The sequence below is a fragment of the Phascolarctos cinereus genome, unplaced genomic scaffold (genome assembly GCF_003287225.1).
Source record: "Phascolarctos cinereus isolate Bilbo 61053 unplaced genomic scaffold, phaCin_HiC Scaffold_726;HRSCAF=1367, whole genome shotgun sequence".
In the NCBI taxonomy this organism is placed as follows: Eukaryota; Metazoa; Chordata; class Mammalia; order Diprotodontia; family Phascolarctidae; genus Phascolarctos; species Phascolarctos cinereus.
The window spans coordinates 233,541,411-233,562,429 of NW_027556098.1; the positions used below are offsets into that span (position 1 = coordinate 233,541,411).

The window sequence follows — 21,019 nt, forward strand, 5'->3', positions numbered from 1 at the left end:
TATTTTGGGTTCTACTTTTCCATGGAATTGTCAATATCAAGATCTGAGAACTCTGTCTTGCTTGTAACTCTGCTTGTTGAATTAATAACCCTGGCTTAGAAAATCCCTTTGGCATCACTTAGAACCAAACCAGTCTGCCAGGGGAAGTTGGCAGGGTGGCACTCAGGGGTGTGTGTGTGTGTGTGTGTGTGTGTGTGTGAGAGAGAGAGAGAGAGAGAGAGAGAGAGAGAGAGAGAGAGACAGAGAGAGAGAGAGAGAGAGACAGAGAGAGAGAGAGAGAGAGAGAGAGAGAGAGAGAGAGAGAGAGAGAGAGAGAGAGAGAGAGAGAATGAAGAGGATGGGGTGAGCTGGAGAGGGGAGTCTTTTTTTGCTATGGATTTCTATTGAATTGACATTTATTTTGTATATCTTTGGATATTTGGGGCACATTTCTTCCCCAATCAGTTTTGTTGATAAAGCTCAGTTAAAGTGTATGGACTATAAAACCTTACAAGTTTGGGTGCAAGACACAAAACAAGAGGAGAAGGATGATGCTTGCTTTTCAAAAAGGGGAAAAATAGTAGGCATGACTTTGCCAAATCTGCCCTGACTTGCTTTTCAGCATTAGATGTTTGGCCACTTTCTATACTAGGTACTTGAGTAAGCACTATAGATGCTTACTAGCCCCACCCCCTTTCGTCTCTGCTTTTCTCTAGCTGGGAAAGTGACAGACAGATCTTTGACACTGGCATCACAGAACAAGAATAATTTATTACTTCAGATAGTTATCTCTATTCAGCTACAGAAGAAAGGCAAATAATTTCTAGATAAAGACTTTTAATTTATTCAGCAACCATTTATTAAGTGCCTACTTAGAATTTGTAAAGCAAGGAGCCACATGGTGGAGTGGATATACATCCTAGCCTTAAAGCCATAAGGACCTAGGTTCAAATCTCACTTGATACCTGCTGGTTGTATGACCAGGGCATGTCACTTAACTTGGAAGTACTCTGGCAGTCCTCTAAGAGTATGAAGTTGCAGGGAAGGTGCCAATCTGCATTGGTAGAGCAAATTCCCTCTTATGGGAGTTCCCTACATCAATGAAATCACAAGTCCAAATCCCTATCTCTATGTATATGTAAAGCATTTGGTAGGCACTGGGGAAAGAGGTAAATATACATGATATAATCCCTATCCTTTTTGTGGTTTATAATCTAGTAAGGGGGATATGACATGAGTAAATAACTATCATGCAGAAAAGGGCATTGTTGTTCAGTCCTGTCCAACTCTTTGTGACCCTCTGGACCGCACTGACTCCAGGCCCAGCACTGCACCACTTAGCTGCCTCATTTCTAATGTCAAGGTTAGATTAGGTTAGATGATCTCTATCCATCCCCCCACTCCCGCCCCCTCCCTGACATACACACAATACTAAGCCATCAGTTTCTCTGGACACTTACTTGCTATTGTATGGAATAGTTGGCATTCCTCTTCTCCCTCTAGCTACTTATTGGAAACTTATTGATCCACTCTGGACTTGCCATAAAGATTATGTACCTGAATTGTTAGTGTTCATATGATCTAAAGCTAGAAAGTATTCTAGAGACCATCTGGACCAAATCCCCCCCCCACCTCCACTTTGCATCAGGCCCATAGAGATTTAACTGGTTCACCTTTTCCACCATTTGAAAATATGTGGGAAAAGATGACTGACTATAAACTATTCATCCCATGGTGCTAGGTCCAGCACCACCCCCTATGTGGCATATTTCAGGATCATAGATTAGAGTTAGAAGGGATATAGGACTTTGGAAGTCAGCTGGTACAAACACCACTTATTTTATAACTGAGAAAACCTGAAAAGTCCAGGGAAAGGGCATTGGTCTCACAGACCTAGGATTCAAACACAGATCAGGTTATGTTATTCCAAATCCAGCTCTTTTAAGAGTTCTATGTTGCAGTCACCAAAGATGACATCTACAATGAATTAAAAAGCAAAGCAATTTTTTTCTTACCTTATTTGTTAATAGCTAATATTAATGTAGCACCATACCTCAAGGAGGTCAATGACAGGAAGGTCTCATATGTAACAAGATTCATTGTAGTTCTCTTTGCAGGGAAATAACAATCGGAAGCAAATTAGATGCTCACCACCTAATTTGGGGAATAGCTAAACAAATTGGTATATTAACATAATAGGATCCTGTTGCCCTATGAAAAACAACAAAAATAAGAAATTTGAGAAACAGGCCTGTATGAACTGAGAGTAAATAGAAGGCATAAGATATAATAATTACAGTAATACATATGCATCACCACTAAAAGACAACTAATTTAGGTTGAAAGTCTTACAGAACAAAGGGTGAAATAACATCCCTCCTTTTAGTTTTTTGGGGAGATTATCGGGGTGTGGCTGCTGCACATGCTGCATCTTCTTGGAGCTACAGGTGAGAGGTGGGTGATAGGTGGACACCAAATGTGAATGAGTAGCCTTGAAAAGGGCTAAATCAGGTGGAGGGTGATTAAACCCACTGATAGTTAGGGAGATGTCTACCCCAAGCATGTGATGACTTCCCTTGATGGAATGGGCAGATGAGAACAGTTTGTTCCAATGGCCATGAAGATGGCTGGAACAGGTGCTGCAGAGCGCTTTGAGCTTGGTCAGACATAAAAGAGCCAGGGCTATCTGCCGCACCCAGGCTGTCACCAGTTGTCTTGATTTTTGTCTTGCAACAGGACTCTGAAGGAGAGAGTAAAGCTAATGACTGTGCAACTCTGCCTCATTTAAATCCGTGTCATGTGCAAGTCAAGACATCACCCCATGATGTCATTAGTCCTCTTCAAAAACAAAGGATGAACAATTTTTTTTGGGGGGGTAGGGATATGGGTGGGAAGTGTTAAAAGTCAAATGTACTTTATCTTTTTTGTTAACTGTCTTTCTTTGTTACAAGAAAGAGTCTGATGATTAGAGATTACTAGGGAATGATTGACATTAAAAACACACACATACACATATATAAATATACAAATATGCCTAATGGTATTAGTAAAATAGGGGTAAATTTCTATGAACCTTGAAATTATGATTTTCATACCTGATTTTTTTTTGGGGGAGGAGGGGATGGTATAGTGGGATCATTTTATATTATGCTTCATATAATAAGGGACCTATTTGTTCTGTAGCCTGATTCAAATACTGATGCTGAGAAGATTTCTGTCACATTTTTGAAGGGAGGAGAAAAAGGGAATACTTTCTTCATTGTGAAAATCATTCCTCATTAATATAGTCTGTGAGTTCCAGATTTTGGGTGGTGAGACCAGTGACATACATAGCTTTGTCAGTGGCTATTCTGGATGTTATTCCAAACTCATTTGCCATTGGAAGAGTCTCTTGGGGTTTTTCAAAAGAGCTATCACATTGATTGTAAATAGAGTGTACCTCCTTCATGGGGTGGTGCCTGTGGAGGCATGATGTTTGTGCTATAGCGGGCAATTTGTTTTTATTTTACCTCTTTCCAAAGAGGGAAGAGAGAAGGTAAATGTTCCTTCTCTGCCGTTTCTGAGTCTCTCTCCACTCCCTCTCTGTGGCCTCTTCCTCCAAGTCCCCTGCTGTATCTCTAAGTATTTTAATACATCTCACTGGGGTCATCTCTTAAAAGCACAGTCACCCCAAACTGCCTTTTAAAAGATAGATTCAAAATAGATTGAGGTAGCTGTACCACAGAGTCTACTACAAAGCATTCAACAATAGACAGAACTCAGCCCCTTTCTAATTTAGGACTTGAGAGTGAGCTCTGAAAGTTGAATTTCCTTATTTGAACAGGATTTCAACTTAGCAGCTTCCAAAGATTTGGCCTCTTGCAGTCTTCTCTGTCTCTGTCTCTGTCTCTCTCTCTCTCTCTCTCTCTCTCTCTCTCTCTCTCTCTCTCTCTCTCTCTCTCTCTCTCTGTCTCTCTTTCTCTCTTCCCTCTCTATCTCTTTCTCTTCTTTTTCTCTTCTTTGTCTTCTTGTCTCTCTCTCTCTCTCCCTTCTTCTCTTTCTTCTCTCCTCTCTCTCTGTCTCTGTGACTATCTCTTTTTGTCTCTCTGTCCCTGTCTCTATCTCTGTTGGGCTTTTTTGGTCTTTCTTTGTCTCTCTGTTTCTATCTGGCTCTTTCTCTCCCCCTTCCCCCCTCTCATGCTCTCATTTCTGTATAACTCTTTTCTTCCCTCTTCCTCCCTCCCTCTTGCTCTTTTCCTCTGCCATCTGCACCCAAAGCTGTTAGTACTAGCAAGTCTGAACTACTCACTTAACCAGGAAAAAATGATGCAGTGATTTGAAAAACTGAATCTGAAAACCAATCTTTTAAAGAACAATTAATTAAAAGGTCTTATTGGATTTGGCATCCCACTTTTTTTCCCCCAACCTCCTCCCACACCAGATACAACTGCTCCTCAGCTCCCACTTGGGACACTGTTCGTGGTTCCTCCTCATCTCTGTCTCTCTTTATCTTCAAGGTTCAATTCAGGTGCCACCTCCTTCATGAAGTCTTACCTAACAACTTACCTATTGTCCCCTTTCTTCTCAAATTACTTGTCATTATTTTGATCTGTCCAAGCATGCGTGTACATATGTACAAACACACACACACACACATATACACACATTATATCTTCCCCATAATAATAGCTAGTATTTATGTAGTGCCTACTCTGTGCCAGGCACAGTACCAAGTGCTTTGCAAATATTATCTCATTAGCTTCTCACAACAATCCTGGAGATAGGTGCTATTATTACCCCCATTTTATACAAGAGGAAACTGAGTCAAATAGAGGTTCAGTACCTTGTCCAAGGTCACACCACTAGTAAGTGTCTGAAGATAAATTTGAACTCAGGTCTTCCTGATTTCGGGCCCAGAGTATTCTATCCTCTGTGCCACCTAGTTGCCATAGAATTTAACTTAGAGGTCTGTGGATAGATTTCAGGGGGTTATTAAATGTGGATGGGAAAAATTTACGTCTTTGTTTTTACTAACCTTTAACTGAAGTCTATTATTTTCTTCCATTATAAATAAATTAAAAAACCCAACACATTATTCTGAGAAGGGGTGTTTAGGTCTCATCAGGCTACCAAATGGGTTCTATGACATGGAAAAAAAAGAACCCTCTTGCAGAAAAGAAGCTTATTGATGGTAGGGGCAGCTTTATTTTTGCCTTCATGTCTTCAATATCTATCCCAGAGGCACTTAAATGTTTGTTGAACTGAATTGCCCGATGATTTGGAATTCAGGGACGAGGCACATTTCATGCCCAGGTCTACCAAATGTGGGTATTAGTATCTTCAGGTGATGCTTCTTGTGACTTTCCCCACAGGTAATTGCCTAGGTATGTTAAATTGAGTAAGAGTAAAAAAAACAAAACAAAACTATATTATCCACACGTGATTGAAGAAACTTTTCAATACCCATATGAAAGAAAATACCATTTTCTTTTCTCTTCTCTCTCTTCTGCAGATGAGGAACCAAAGTTGAATTCAAACCTATATATGTGTGTGTGTGAAGGCATATCCTGTGGGAATCAGGATCACTGTGAGGGGCAGCAGTGTTTTGCCTCATTGAGCATAAATGATGGTATTCAAGTCTACCAGAAAGGATGCTTCCAAGTGTATGAGCAGGGGAAGATGACCTGTAAGACTCCACCATCCCCTGACCAAGCTGTGGAGTGCTGTCAGGGAAACTGGTGCAATGGAAATATCACAGCCCAGCTACCAACTTCGAAAGGTAATACTTCTACCCATGTCTCCCCATACACTTCCCCATCCCTACACTGCCCTCATTTTGGTTCCTGTGATGGCAAGTTGAGATCAAAGTGAAGGGCTGGGAATGGGGGAGGTGAATCATTCAGCATCTGAAGGAAGGTAGAAGTTAGGGGAAAATGAAGCAGTGTAAAAATACTTGAAAACAGTTAGGATGTGTCTGATTCTCTCATACTCAAGAGATTTGCCTTAGGGATTATTTTCTGTTGAGGTGGGATTATTCTACCAAGTACTGCCAACTTTCTTTATTCCCCCCCCCCTTTTTTTTTGGCAAGGAGAAACAGCGGCTGCCACAGACAATTCCCCCTAAAAACTTCTCCAGGAATCAGGTGTATAAATATATATATATATATGTGTGTGTGTGTGTGTGTATGTGTGTGTGTGTGTGTGTGTGTGTGTGTGTGTGTGTGTGTGTGTATGTGTGTGTGTGTGTGTGTGTGTGTGTGTGTGTGTGTGTGTGTGTGTGTGTGTGTTGAGAAGAAAGGGTTGAGGTGAAGAGGGAGGGCCCGGAACTCTGGCCAAGTGGCACACATGCATTACTAGGAAAGAAAGAAAAGCTTAGATCCATTTCCCCCTCTTCCTGTTATATACGTACTATCTGCTTGCATCTCTCTCCAAGCTTGAAGCACTATGGGATTTTTCACATGCAACCTGAATGAATTCTTTATAGGAGGATCTTATACAAATGGTTCCTTAATATCTGAAGATTCTACTCCTCTGGAGCAGGGCAGTTTTGAAGCTACCTCCATGCTTGGGAGCATCCTCACTTCCCGAGAAACCCTAGAATGCCTGCACTAAATAAAGCCTAGACAATCCAATGAACTATTATTAAGGGCTTGCTATGTTCAAAGTTCTGTTTTGAGAATACAAAGACAACATGAAAAACAAATCTTTGCCTTTTTAAGGATTAAGCTTACATTTTACTGAGGCAAATGTACCATATGCACAGACAAGAATATACATGGTAATTTGAAAAGGGAGCAAGCATTAAAAACCAGGGGAAGGGATCAAAAAAGGCTTCCCCTAACAGTTGGTACATAGCTTTAGCTTGAAAACTTGAAGGAAGCTAGGAATTCCAAGAAGCAGGGGCAAGGAGAAGACTACCTGCTGTACAATGGCGTAGTGGTGGGAGATGGGTGTTTAAGAGAAAAGCATGTTGGAAAGTTTAGTTAGAATGTTGAAGGTGTGAAAGAGAGTGAAGTGAAATAAGTCTGGAATGGCACAGTAGATTAGAACTAGAATGTGCAGGGCTTTAGATGCTTAGCTGAGGAGTTCCTTTTTTTACACTAAAGGAAATAGAGAGCTAGTGAAGATTCTTGAGCAGGACAATAACATGGTCACTTAATCCTAAATCTTTAATCCCAAATTCACTTAATCCCAGGTCTTTAAATTTTTGCTAGAAATCTCATTAATTCTTGGTTTTTATTGGACATATGATTTTACTGATAGGGAGCTCTCATAAGTCAGCAGCATTAGCGAGTTGCCTAGGTCAATGATAGTTTAACTGATCTGCTCACAGTCACAGGTCCAAACAAATTCTAGGTCTTCTTGACATTGGTAAATTTTGTAAGAGAGCATGATATGGAATGTTAGAAGCAGGAGTAATGTCACTAGAAGAAGTGACAAAGTAGAAAGAGAACTGTACTGTGTATGGTACATTGTAATAATGGTGTTCATGTAAATCAGTGGTGTCAAACTCTCCCAGAGATGGTGGTCACTAAATCATGAGTAAGGATCCTTGTGGGCTACATATTGACTTAGAAAACTATCTGTCTATCAATCCACCCAGCTGCCTATTTATTTAGATATGAATATACGCATACATATGGGAAAAGCATGCCACCCACAGGGAAGAAAAGGGTTAGTAGTGAACTGAACTATCAAGGACATGGGAAAATTCCTGCCTTGAAGAAATACCCTTTCTGTGTCTAGAGATAGACATCTATGTATCTGCATATCTATATCTAGAGATAGATATGTGTGTATATCTACACACATACACACAGACACACGTCTTTTGTTGTTGTTTTGTCATTTGTCATATCCAAAATTAAATTAATATGTGACCCCTTTTTGGGGTTTTCTTGGCAAAGATACTGAAATGGTTTGCCATTTCCTTCTCCAGCTCATTTCACAGATGAGGAAACTGAGGCAAACAGGATTAAGTGACTTACTCAGGATCCTATAGCTAGTAAATAAATGGTGCGAGGTGGATTTGAACTCATGAAGATGAGTCTTCCTGATTCTAGGCCTGGCACTCTATCCACTGGGCCAACTAGGTGCCCCACATATATATTGAGATATAGATATATCAACACATTAAAATCAGATAGGAACTACATTTTAATCTGGTTTGTATTACACTTTGGAGGGTTGGGGTATTATGGGCTGAGTGTGTTTGATGACCCTTAGTCATCAAAAAAAGTTGAACTTCATTAATCAGTTGCTGTTCAGATAGATTTCCACCATAAGTAGTTAAAAGAAAAAAAATGGCATATATATATATGTATGTACATATGTATACATACATACATATACATGTGTTTTGGTTATATGCAAAATAAGCCTAAGCTGAATAAATAAGTTCTTAGTATATATTGAATTGTGTGAGGAAATGTCTTCCTAATGCAAATAGCTTAGCAAATTCTTCATGCATGAGAAGTGCCCATGCAGAATATAAAGATGTGGTAATAATGCTGTACCCTTTTTATAGCATTTTACCTTTTATGAAGGACTGCCACATGTATTAGCTAGTTTGATCCTCAGGACAGTCTTGTGAATTAGGCAGAGTATAGAAAAAGGTGAAACTTTCACTAAGAGTTTAAGAAACTGCTAAATGAAGTAGAGCTGGTCAAGTGGCTTGAGCCAGCTCTTCTGATTTAGTCCTGTGAATGCTCTTCTTGCTACATCATGTTCCTTCTCAGCAGAAAAGACATGTTTGTGGAGTTTCTAGTCATAGAGACAAAATTAGATTCACACAAAACTACTAGAGAAAGGTATGATCCAATATGTCATTGTTCTTTTATTCCCTTCATTTTTTTTCCTTCTCTTTTCTATCTGCTCTAGAATCTTTTATTCTTTGGTTCATCACCCTTATACTTATTTCATTCTTCTTTAGTCTCTGTAGTCCTTACAGAATTATGGGATCTAATATGGGTTCCTTCTTGTAAAAAGTTTCTGTGTTCTGATTTTTAGACTTTGCCCCTGGCTTCCTTTTTTTTGTTGTGCCATACTCTTATAAATATCAGTTCCCACAGGTGATAGAAAGAGTATCGCTTCATGGTAGGAATTTTCCTATGTTGCTGATAATTCAGTTCATTACTAACCTTTGTCCTCCTCATGGGCATGTTTTTCTCATTTGCCATGAAATCTCTTCCTTATATTCTTGCCCTACCACTCCTTGGACTCTCAGATGCTCCCAGGATTTCCAATTCTCTTTCTCCTAGGGCAAGACTGGGGCAAGATGTGTGGTCTAAAACATCAAATCCTTGTAGATCACACCCATTTGCAAAGTCCCCATCTCTCTTCATAGAAATTCTGTCATGGAAGCATTCATCAGTGGTATTCTTTACCACCTCTAAATAAGATTTCTTCCTTTCTTTCCCTCTCTTTGCCTCCTTGCCCATTGTCCAGGAGGCTCTCTTCCTTAGAGACTACAAGAGTTATTTTCCTTTCATTGTTAACTTTGACTTCATTTGGGAATATCACATATTCCCCTCTATCTTCCTCATCACATCCAACTTTTTTCCCCCCTTCCCTCCCATTCTGCCATTTGGTCCTTCAAGATGATTACCAATTCACACGATGGCTGCATGTTATGAGTCTTAGTCCATGATGTTTCAGTCCTATTTCTCCACTGTTACTTGTGTTTGCCTTTTGCTTTCACTCATGTGTACTTTTAGAAAGAAATCTCTTAATGGGCCTTCTGTTGTTACTTTGTTCTTTCTTAGTTGCTGTGTTTGTTTACCTTGCTTATATTTTTGTTGTTTGAAGTATTTGAAAAGCAAATGGTTTACTTAGGTCTAGTTTTCTTTCTAGCAATGTTTTGAATGCCTCTTTTTAGTGGGTGTTCTTTTACCCTCCCACCTCAGTCTCCCCATTAAGTGTTGGCCTTAGGTTTGCAGGATAGCTCACTTTGGGTCGAATCTTGAGCTCCTTTGTATTTCAAAATACATAACTCCATTCCCTCCTGCAGTTTCTGGTCACAGCAGAAAAATATGGGGTATTTGAATTTCCTTTCCTTTACATTTGTAGATCTTTCCCTTGCTTTCTTACAGAATTTGTTGTTGGTCATTGGAATTGTTAAATTTAACCAATATGTATTTTGGATACTGCAGCATAGGTTTTTTGATTTTTGTGTTTTTTTTCTTCCTGGAGACAATCTATAGATTCTTTTGATTCGTGCATTTTCTTTGTTCAGAAGTTCTGAACAAAGTTTTCTTGCATTATGATATTCAAATTTTTTTTTACTTTTGTTTTTCTGCAAACCTATAATCCTGAAGTTGTCTCTACATAGCCTGCTTTAAGATCAGTGTTTTGCATGGAGATTGTTTTCTTTTCACATTATTACTTTTTGTTTCTCTTCTAGATTGTCCTTCACGTCTGTGTATTTGCATTCCAATAAGTTATTTTCTCTTTTGTATATTAAATCTTAAAAGACTGCTGTTGTGAATTCAGGTTTTTCCATTCTGCTAATTATTTTGGCTTTGTAATCCATATATTTTGCTTTCGCAGTTCTATTTCTCTTAACTATTCAGGAACTTCCTGCAGTAGTTCTATGCCCTCTTGACAATCCACAGAGCTTTCTGCCTTATGAAACGTTAATTGACTTTCCTTTGTCTTGAAATATTTATTCATAGGCATCTGGACTCTTTTAGCTGATTTAGAGGCCACATTCACTTCTTAACCTTAGCCAGTGTCTTCAACAGAATTTTCTTATTCCTGAAATTTCTGGTAATTTCACTCTTTTTTTGCTTATATCCCCATATAGCTCACTCTCCAATTCTTACACTTTGATGGGGGTTTCCTTGGAGGCTGTACCTCAAAGCCTTCTCAGACTCCTCCTACATTTCACTAACCTCTGTCTTTGTCCCAAGTGACTTCTAGAAGGGAAGAAACTGGCCCCAGCTGGATGCTTGGCTCTTTACTTCAGGCTTAGTGGAGTGCCATACAGCCATCCATTAGTGTCCTATGCTAGTTCCCATTCCTTTCTAACAGCACCAAGCCTATGGCCATGCTGCTGTCTTAGCCAGGACAAATTTCTTTGCTTTTTGTTATTCTGCCTCATTGGGAGGATGGAGGAGTAGTTGCGTTCCATTGCAAGCTCATAGATAGTTTATGCAACTCCACCCTCATGGGAAATGAGAGATAGGGGGGGAGAGTGGTGTTATATAAATGACTTAAAGGTTAAGGATTAGCCTTCTCTACTGGGGTGGCTAGGTAGCACAGTAGGCAGAGTTCCAGACCTGGAGTCAGAGTCAGGAAGACCCAAATTCCAATCTGGCCTCACATACTAGCTGTGTGACCCTGGGCAAGTCATTTAACCCTGTTTACCTCAGTTTCCCGGTCTGTAAAATGAACTGGAGAATCGAATGGCAAACGACTCCAGGATCTTTCCCAAGAAAACCCCAAAAGGGGTCATGAAGCATCAGACATGTCTGAAAAATAACTAACCAACAACAATAAACCTGTTAGTTTGCTAGATTTTTGCCTTATTAAGGTTCTTAATGTCCTAAACCATTAAGAGAGTGGAAATTGCCTTATCTCTTATGTATAATTCCTATATTGGTGATGTTTAAAAGATCATAAGAATCAGAGAAAATTTCTAGTCCTCTATCTTGCTGGTGATGTGACCTGAAAGTCTGCTCCAGTATTTTATCAAGTGAAAGAACACTGAAGCACTAATTTTTATAGGGTTGCAAATAAGTGAAAGAAGATAAAGAATTTCAGAGGTGGAAAAGACCTTTGAGATCATGTAGCTCAAATAGATTTCGTTGTGGGTTGAATAGTTAGGTGATAAACTGCATGAAGAAATTTGGCTCAAGAGTGATTTGGTAACGTAGAAAGGGTATAATGAAGGACAAGGAAAGAATGAAGACAAGGAAGAGTAATATACAGTACTCATGGTGAAGGCACAAGGTAAAGGTCCAGAACAGAGCAGATAATTCTGGAAGCAAAGTGATAGGAGTTGAGGATGAATTGTGTAAGGCTGAACTTGATTCAATAGACAAGTGTGAAGCTTTTGTAGGCTCTCAGCAGAGAAAGAAATAGTCTCAAAGATATGTTGTCTGAGGAAGATTTTGGTGGCAATGTGTATCTGTGATATATTTGAAGTTAGAGAGAAACTTCCACAGTGAAGTGGAAGGTGGGGAAGAAAACCTGCCACAGATTTAATTTATTTGCTTCAGATAACCACCTTTGTCATAGTAATATTGAAGATTGGTGTTTTGCAAGGCTCAGAAGGCGAAGAGCTCTGCAGGTCAAATTCTCTTCTTAATAACAATTGTTTTTGTTTTGTCAAGTTTAAAAAATGCTTACTTGTTTATTATCTAGTTTGGAGTAGATTTTCCCCCCCTTTCAAACCAGAATTTTATTCTTATTGGTTGGGTTGTTGAATGTTAGAATTTGGAATGGCTTTTCCCCTTTGTAATGTTTTATGATGAAAGAAGGATATGCCTTGTGTTTTTTTTTAAAATAAAGCTTATTGTTAAGAAATATCCTTTATAAACCAAGCAAATAGTGATCCTTTTGGCTAATTAATTACCTTTTTCTCTCTAGGGAAATCCTTCCCAGGAGGATATTCACGATTCAGCCTGGATTATATGGCCATCTTTATAGGCCTTTCTATAGCAGCATGCCTTTTTGTTATTCTACTGGTTGTGGGCATTCGGAAGTTTAAAAAACGCAATCAGGAGCGGCTTAACCCTAGAGAAGTGGAATATGGCACCATTGATGGACTCATCACTACAAATGTTGGCGATAGCACCTTAGCTGTGAGTTTCTAATGGGGCTGGAAATTAAAAAACAAAACAAAACAAACCACAAGGGCTGGCTGAAACAGAAGGGAAAAAAAAGGTGCATTGTATTCTTTTCCTTGAAACCAAGTACTGGCTAGTAACTGTGCTTGGTAAAATTTTATATATATATATATATATATATATATATGAAAAAATAGATTGGTTTTAGAAAATTGCCCAGAGCTGTGCATGCTGTACAAATCACTCATGTTGTGAGCTTATGTTCACTGTTACATTACTGTTTTGCAGTCGTGTGACATTAAACTTGGATAGATGTTTATAGTTAACTGAGGGGAGAGTTTCATTTTTCTTCTAAATAGATTCCTTTTTTTAGGATTATTTTTTTCCCTTTGCTTGTCTACCATTTAAAATCCCTACTCTCTCACTTGATCCTTCCCAAATTATTTTGCCTTTCATTTATTGCAACCTAACCCCTAATTGCTAAGCTCTAAAAACTTGTCTTCTAGAGGAGCAAAGAAAGTTTTCCATATCCCGTGCTGCCACCTTGTGGAGTGATGAAACTTTTTGAATGGTTAAAAGAGGGTCATTTAAAAGGATTTAAAACATTCTGAAATTCTCTCTTTCATGTTTTTATGATGAAAACATTTTAAAAGAACTGTCAGTATCTTCCAGGGTTTTTTTTTAAACACAGTTTAAAAATATTGATAAGAATGTTAGTAGTAAATAAGCCAGTTCATTCCTGGTTAGAGCCTTTTGGTACTAAAATGTCCAATGTATTCTTTTGCACTCTTTGCTCTATAGGAAGTCATTTGTACCATATTGAACACTATCTGCAAATAGTGGGCTTTATGCAACACATGAATTTTGTTGTAAGAGGTTGGGATATAAGGGTGCATTTTCATGTTTTAAATTCTCCCCATTTTTTTTTTAACTCTGGGCCTGGAACAGCTATTTCTAAAATCCAGCTTTTCTGAAATACAAACTTTTTTGTTTTACAAGAACTTTTCAGGTAATTTTTTTCATAGACACTAATACCTTAAAGCTTGTGTTGATTTTAAAACGCAAAGGGTAGATTCCCTCAGATTTCCTAGACTGACTGTTCTCATTAAGAAAGATATGGAAAGTGAAATGTATTCCTTCAAAGGAATTCTTAATATGCTTCCTACTCTAAGGAATATAGAGTAAATCCACAAGTAATAAGTTATTAAGGGGTTCCAAGATGATTAAATTAGAGTGTATAAGTGAGAAATTTTTAGGAAGAAATTATTGGAATATCATTTCAGTAATAGTTTTTTCTTAAGGTGGGATATCAGCTAACTTAGTATTCTTACAAAAAGCAAAAAGCTTTTGCTAATTTCACCAAGTAAACTAGACTTCCCAAAACCCTGAAGTCCTGGGGCTGGGGCATTCCACCTCTGAGGGTAAATGGGGATAGGCCTAGAGTCACCCCACCCCACTACCACTCCTGTATCTCTTGCCTATGTTGGACATATTTCCACCCATCTACTTTAGTCTGTGCCTGACAGCACCCTGGAAAGAGGATGTATTCAATTTCAAGACTGGGGATTATGTTCTTTAAAAGGAAATGCACTTAAGATCTCTCAAGTTCTAAGGGAAATTAGATGAATTTATCAGGTTAGTGAAAACAGAAGGGACTAGAGGGAATTCTTACAAAGCTTAGGCAAAGTAGGGTGCTAAAATAAATTAGACAGAGCTTCATTCCTCAGAGCTGCTAACATAGAACTAATTACCAAGGGCAGTGATAGGAACAGCTAGTGTAAATTACTGTTTAAATAGCTTTTACAATTTAAGAAGAAGGATGGAAATGTGTCCCAAAATAGTCTTTTAAAGTCAATCAGATGAAATGACAGTATGAAATCATGATATGGTACCAGTTTGACAAACACTCTTAAAAACAAGATATAGAAACTGTCATGAATTGCAGTCTGTTGACTTGTTCGTTTAAATGAGATATCCATTTGCAAATTCTTGGCCGAAATTATATTTACCCACTGGTGAATTGCCTTACAAAACTAAAATGCGTGGCTTATTCCTCGGATGAGACTAGGTGTAGTTACTGTTTGGCAAATTAGAAAGTTTGATTATTTAAAAGAAAGCTAATAACTTCAACAAGAATCTCTTAGCTGTGTTGTAAAGGTTAAACTCATAAGGAATAATAATATGAAGAGAGAAAAATGAATAGCAAACTATTTATGGATCAGAAGAATTCAAAATAAGCTTTTTGAACTCTAGGCAACCCCTGATTATCCATTTTATGATTTATCTAATCTCTTAAGAGTCTCATTTTTCTGCCCCTTTTATTGTTGCTTGCCTTTTTGTAAGTTTGGTGATTGCTAGTGTATCCCAGTGGTATAGAGGACATGAAAGAAGATGAAATATGATCAAAACTATTAACACTTTACCCCTTCACTAAAGTATTTTGGAAAACAATTAGGTTTTTGGAATGCTGCCTCCTTTCATGCCATTATTACCACCATTTACATGGTTCCACAATTGGCTATGTAAGGATACTATGTCCCTGCTTCAAATGAGAGATTTTCCACCAACTTGTCACTGTGTTTAGGAAGACATCTCTCCTTGGCTGACTCTGAGTGAAAAGGAAAACTCTCTGCAACTGGTAACCAAGAAAATATATACATATATATTTTTTGAGTACATACTTCATTTGTAGAAGCAGATTCGGGTTGGCTTTTTTTTTAAAGGGAAATTTCATTATGTTATTTCTCATTCATGAGTACATCCCGTCAGCAACTGATAACATGCATGCTTATGTCCTTGTATTCTTTTATTGAATAAAGAGAAATTGCTCTTAGCTGTTTCCCAATGGTCCTCTTTTCTCCTTGTTTCAAACCACAGGATTTAATGGATCATTCTTGTACGTCAGGAAGTGGCTCTGGTCTTCCTTTTCTCGTACAAAGAACCGTGGCTCGTCAGATTACACTGTTGGAGTGTGTAGGTGGGTAACAGTTTTATTTTTTTTCCCTTTTCTTCCTTGCCTTCTTCTGAGAATAGATAATGGAATGAGAGGTGGGAAATTTGGTTCTCATCTTTGCCCATTAAAATTATGTTAGGAGGCAAGTCTTGACCACTTAGCATAGCATGGACTTTGGTCCTCTTTGAGAATGGAGGACAACATTCAGCATGGACTTGTCTGAAGTCCAAAAATCTTTGTCTAATTTCCTGTAAAACTGAATTGCCATTTTGGATTTTGGGGTTCATGCGTTCCCTAGTTGTAATTTTAACCATTCATGACAGTAGGTATTCATGTACCTTTGATTAAAGAAGATTCAGATTTTAAAATGTCCCTTAGATTCTTTACTAGTTATGACTATCTGAACAAGTCATCTAACTTTTGCAGCTTCATTTTACCTGTCTGTAAAATGGGCATAGTAATGTTTTTGGTAAACATTTAATAAATGCTGGTTATTTTACATGTGGTGTATGTAAAAATACTTGTTAAGTATTATGGTGCTAGATAAATGCTATCTTATTACTTTTTTTTTAAATTTTTAGTAACATCTTCTGAATGGAAAATACTCCTAAGGGTCTTGACTTAAAGTTTGTTGATTTTCAGTAGCTTTTATGGAGGATTTTTAAAAATTCAATAATGTTCAGTCTTTCATGGATTTCCTCTTTGATATGAGGGCTATCATAAATATGGACATGTCAAAACAATTTGATAAGACTAAAGCTCTCTACACTCTTCAATTAGAAGCTTTTTTGAATGAAAAAATGGGAATTGCATAATAGAACTTTAGAAATAGAAATGAAAAATTGAGTTTGTTTAATAAAAAAAACAGTAGAATTCATCCAGTAGATTACTGTTTATAAGCAAATTTCCAAATTGCATTTGGAAGATTTCTAGGCTGGTTACTGTCTTTTCCCTGAAAAGTCTGCTGAGATTTTAATACCTTACAGAAATCAGGAGAAGAACCAGTGTTATACTGAATGGACTGGATATCTGATAGAGGATGACAATGTTAAATGTTTATGATTTTCATTCCATACTTCAAATTACATGGGAATATTGCCAACTGTTTTCCCCCAAGCTTCGAGAGTAAAGTGGTCAATCTTGATTACTTCTTTGATGTGTGCTCCACAAAACTTGCTCTCCTGCCACAGATCATGTACTAGAGCCCAGGAAAAGTGTCTAAGGCATCTTAAAAATGGTATTGGCTCTCCACCAGGATGCTAGAGGCTTTAAAAATAACTGCAGGAGCAGCGGACTTCATTTTTTAAATTGCATAGCTCCTAAAAGTACTTGGCTCCAGATACATTTGGTAGACATTTCAATAGAAAATTCAAAGGAGGAGTAGGGATTGAGGCATGCTCTAAGAGAATTGGCACTATTCTTGCTGATAGAAGCAAAAAAAAATTAGATATTGTGTCCTTCCTTCCTTTTGACTGCGTTTTGAAAAGCCAAAGCTTAAACCTTGAGATGTAGATCAGTTAGGAGATGGGGTGGGGTGGTCCCTACCCCTGAACTGAACACTAGTATATAGCAACTGAAAATTCAATTCAACAGACACTGAGTTTAGCAAACATTCTATGAGCCAACAAACCATCATGCCCAGAAAACCTAGCTGTAGTCTCAGCACTCTTAAGAGGCAAAGATGACTAGAGTATTAGCACATAGCTGAATAAGTTGCCATAAGCAAAGATTATTGCACGTGCAATTATAAATGAGGGTGATGGGAAGACTGGAAAGAGAGTAGAGATTATGAGACATTTCATGACTTGGATCACAATTAATCCTTCAGTTACACATGGTCCATCGTATCAGTATACCTCCCATGGCAAGATTATTTTAACTCTATTAAATGGATGAAGGTACAGTCCAGAGTCAGCAGACTATCATGAGCCATTTTAGCTCTAGCAATTTCCACAGCGTAGGTACTTAAGAAACAAGGAAACAGCCAGTAGTCATAGTAATATGTACCCTAGCGGCAATACACCTACAGTTATCTCTTCCACATCATGATTTTTTTTCCCCCATCATGGTTTCAGGATAGTGTGGGTCAGCATAAGAAATTAAACGAGAATTTTGGGGGAGTTCTGTGGCAGCTGCTGATGACAAACGATGCAGAGCCTATGACTAAACACCTAACCCAAATTTTACAATAAAGTACTGTAAACACCTCATACTTCTCTGGTATGAAGGAAGGGCCAAAAAATTTTATGTGGATTTTCCAGATTGCAGGAAAGCCTGCCTCTAACCCCTGTGACATGGAAGGGATAACTGTGTTATCACAAACATAGAATCAAATACCAGAATCCACGTAACCTTGGGAGAAATCCTACAGCACCAAAGAAAGGAAGAGCACTTCTTTCAAGTTATATCTCTAGCAAGAATATGCTACTAAATTGAGTACTGAATGTGTGTGCATGTATTTTTCTATACTTGTGCACATATGTATGTGTTTTCACTCTTGAATTATGCTTGTTGTTAATACTTAAGGTCAATATATTTCCCTTAAATAATGAAAAAAAAAGCTGGTGGTAGGCAAAGATGGGTGTATTGATTCTGTAGGACTGGGTCATGTACCATTAGTGTCAAGTCACAACTGTACAGTGAAGGTGTTCAGAAACTTAAAAGTTCATGGGGCCTTTCCAGTGTTGTATGTAATGCACTGTTCATTACTGGCTCCATCAGTGCTGTCAAGAAAGCAAATAGTCATAGCAGGTCTCAATATTAGACTCTGTTTTGAGAACATGCCGTTTAAAGCATTTCAAGAATACTTATTTTTCCTCTTCAGTGAAGGTTTTTTTCCTTCTTTCCAGTCCCCAGTTTATACTTTAGTATACTTTAATATTGTTTCCCTTTGTCACAGTGAACTCTTCAACTGTGTATGAACACGAGTAATTTCTGCCTGCTGCTACCCCAGTAACAGCAGTAGAATTTTCTTCTTTTCTTCACTTAGAGCTTCCCAAACTTTCTGCTGATTTACATACCTCTTAAGGCATTGCACGAGAGGCAGTGTGGTATAATTTTTAGAGAGCTAACCTGGAAGCTTGGAATACCTGTCTCATCTGACACATACTGGTTTTGTGACCCTGGGAAAAATCACTTAACATCTTAGTGCCTTAGGCAACTCTCTATGATTTTAAGTTGCAGAGAAGGTTCAAACCTGCTTTGGTAGGAGTTTCCTCCCCTGGGATTTCCCTAGCTCATAATCATTAGGTCCAGGCCCTAGTCCTTTAAGGTGCTATATAAAAGTCAGTCACAGTATTTTTTTTTTATTAGGATCTGTGTTTTCAGTTGGTGTTTAGAAATCCTTTTGGGGAAATACCCTTCATTGACGTAGCTATTCTGCATCATATCACCTTAGTTGTGTGGGGATACTGAGAGGTTAAATGACTTGTCCAGGTTTATAAGGCCAGCATGTCATAGAGGTAAGACTAGAATAGAATTCTTCATGATTCTAAGTGATGGCTTATTATTCAGTTCCTTCAACCTTGATGATAGTAATTATTATCTTACACTTTTAAAATTGAATAACAATTCATGACTGTATGCAGGGCTTAGAAGATATTGAGGATGGGTGAATTGTTTCCTGTCTTATTGCATATGTTATAGGCAAAGGCTTACGGTAACTGGAGAAATTGGTTTTCAAGGTAAACGATATAAACAACCAGGAGTTGCAGACATTAATTTTATTGACTTGTTTTTAAAGTTTAATTTAGTTTGTAACCACTTAGGACCTTTGAGAGCTAATTGGAGTTGGCTTTCTCTAATGGAACCCATTGATCAAAATCACCTTTGCTTTGCCTTTATCAGGAAAAGGCCGATATGGAGAGGTGTGGCGAGGCCATTGGCAAGGAGAAAATGTTGCTGTAAAGATATTCTCCTCCCGGGATGAGAAATCTTGGTTCAGAGAAACAGAATTATATAACACTGTATTACTAAGGCATGAAAATATTCTAGGTAAGTAAGAGGAGTAACCTGCTAGCTAATTGTATTTATCAACTGAAGTAAATATCAATTAAATTCATTGTTTGATAATTTTCTGATTTTCTGATCTTGTTTTTGTGAAAGTGAACTGAAGAGCATAATCTGAAATAATAGAAGTGGAAATAGCCAATACTTGCTTATAGACATAGGGCAGTTAGGTGGTATAATAGATAGATAGCACTAGGTCTAGAGTCAGGAAGACCTAAATTCAAATCTCACTTCAGGGATTTACTAACTGTCACCCTGAGCATGTCACTTAAATCTCTGTTTGCCTCACTTTCCCCAGCTGTGAAATGGGGATGATAACTGTACATACTTTACTTTGTTGCTGTGCGAATTAAATGAGATATTTGCAAAGTGCTTAACAGAATGCCAAATACATAGTAGGTGCTATATAAATGCTAAGTGTGATTGTGATGATGATAATTGGAATTACGGTGACTGAAATTCAAGTCTAGAAATGCATTTGTCTCCTTAGTTTTGCTTTGAATTGTTCTTTAACTGATTCTGTTATTTCACTAGTGTAGTTTTGTGTAGTCTCTTTAACCTAGAATCTTAGAGAGGTGTAGCATGCTGCCCAAGGTCACATGGCCTGTATGTGTCAGAGAGGAGACTTGAACCAGTTTCCTGAGTGTGAGGTTAGCTCTGTGTTCATTCATGCTAAACCACCTCTCTTGCTTACAATTCTCTTCTGAATTTTTAATTCATATATATTTGTAGATAATGGGAGAACATCTGGATTACATTTTCTTATTCCTGTTTCTGTGAATTTTCCATCTTTTAAAAAAATTGACCTTTTTTTTCCCCCTTTAGGGCTTGACTGATTTCTTTATCAAACCATTTAGTGGAATTAAGCTCTATTTTCTGTCAGTGTGCTCATTGCTTTTACCACATTTAAATGGAACATTTTTGCTATTTTATAAGAAATCATCAGGGACATCTGATTTTAAAGTCAAGAATCAATCAAAATTTTTCTTAAGTGTTGCATATTCCACAACGCAACTTTAAAAAAATATATAGCAATTGTTGAAGAAAGACACACAATTACTATAAATTGCAGGAAATATTGAAAGTTGGGCACCAAGGTAATTTTAAAAGTTTGTAAATCTATGCAAAAATATCTGAATCATGCTAATTTCAGCACTGCTATAACAGCATCGAGGGGTAGAGCTTCCGTACTGTTCTGTAGACTTTAAAAGAAGCCATCTCTAGTGTGGAGTGAGGGAGGCAGGGTGTAAAAAAAAAAGAAATTTACAAGATAATTTTGTGGTATATTTGAAAGGAATAGCAAGTTGTG

At 37.9% G+C, this 21,019-nt stretch overlaps 1 protein-coding gene across 3 annotated transcripts in view; it reads left to right on the forward strand.

The window, feature by feature from the left end:
* ACVR1 (activin A receptor type 1) overlaps window positions 1-21,019 on the forward strand; it is a 155,147-nt gene that overhangs the window by 98,156 nt on the left and 35,972 nt on the right. For all 3 annotated transcript variants that reach the window (XM_078147023.1, XM_021004898.2, XM_021004896.2), the window contains 4 exons: window positions 5,471-5,737; window positions 12,550-12,764; window positions 15,627-15,726; window positions 19,549-19,695. In XM_078147023.1, coding sequence (XP_078003149.1) covers window positions 5,471-5,737; window positions 12,550-12,764; window positions 15,627-15,726; window positions 19,549-19,695 — 729 coding nt within the window. The remainder of the gene's footprint in view (window positions 1-5,470; window positions 5,738-12,549; window positions 12,765-15,626; window positions 15,727-19,548; window positions 19,696-21,019) is intronic.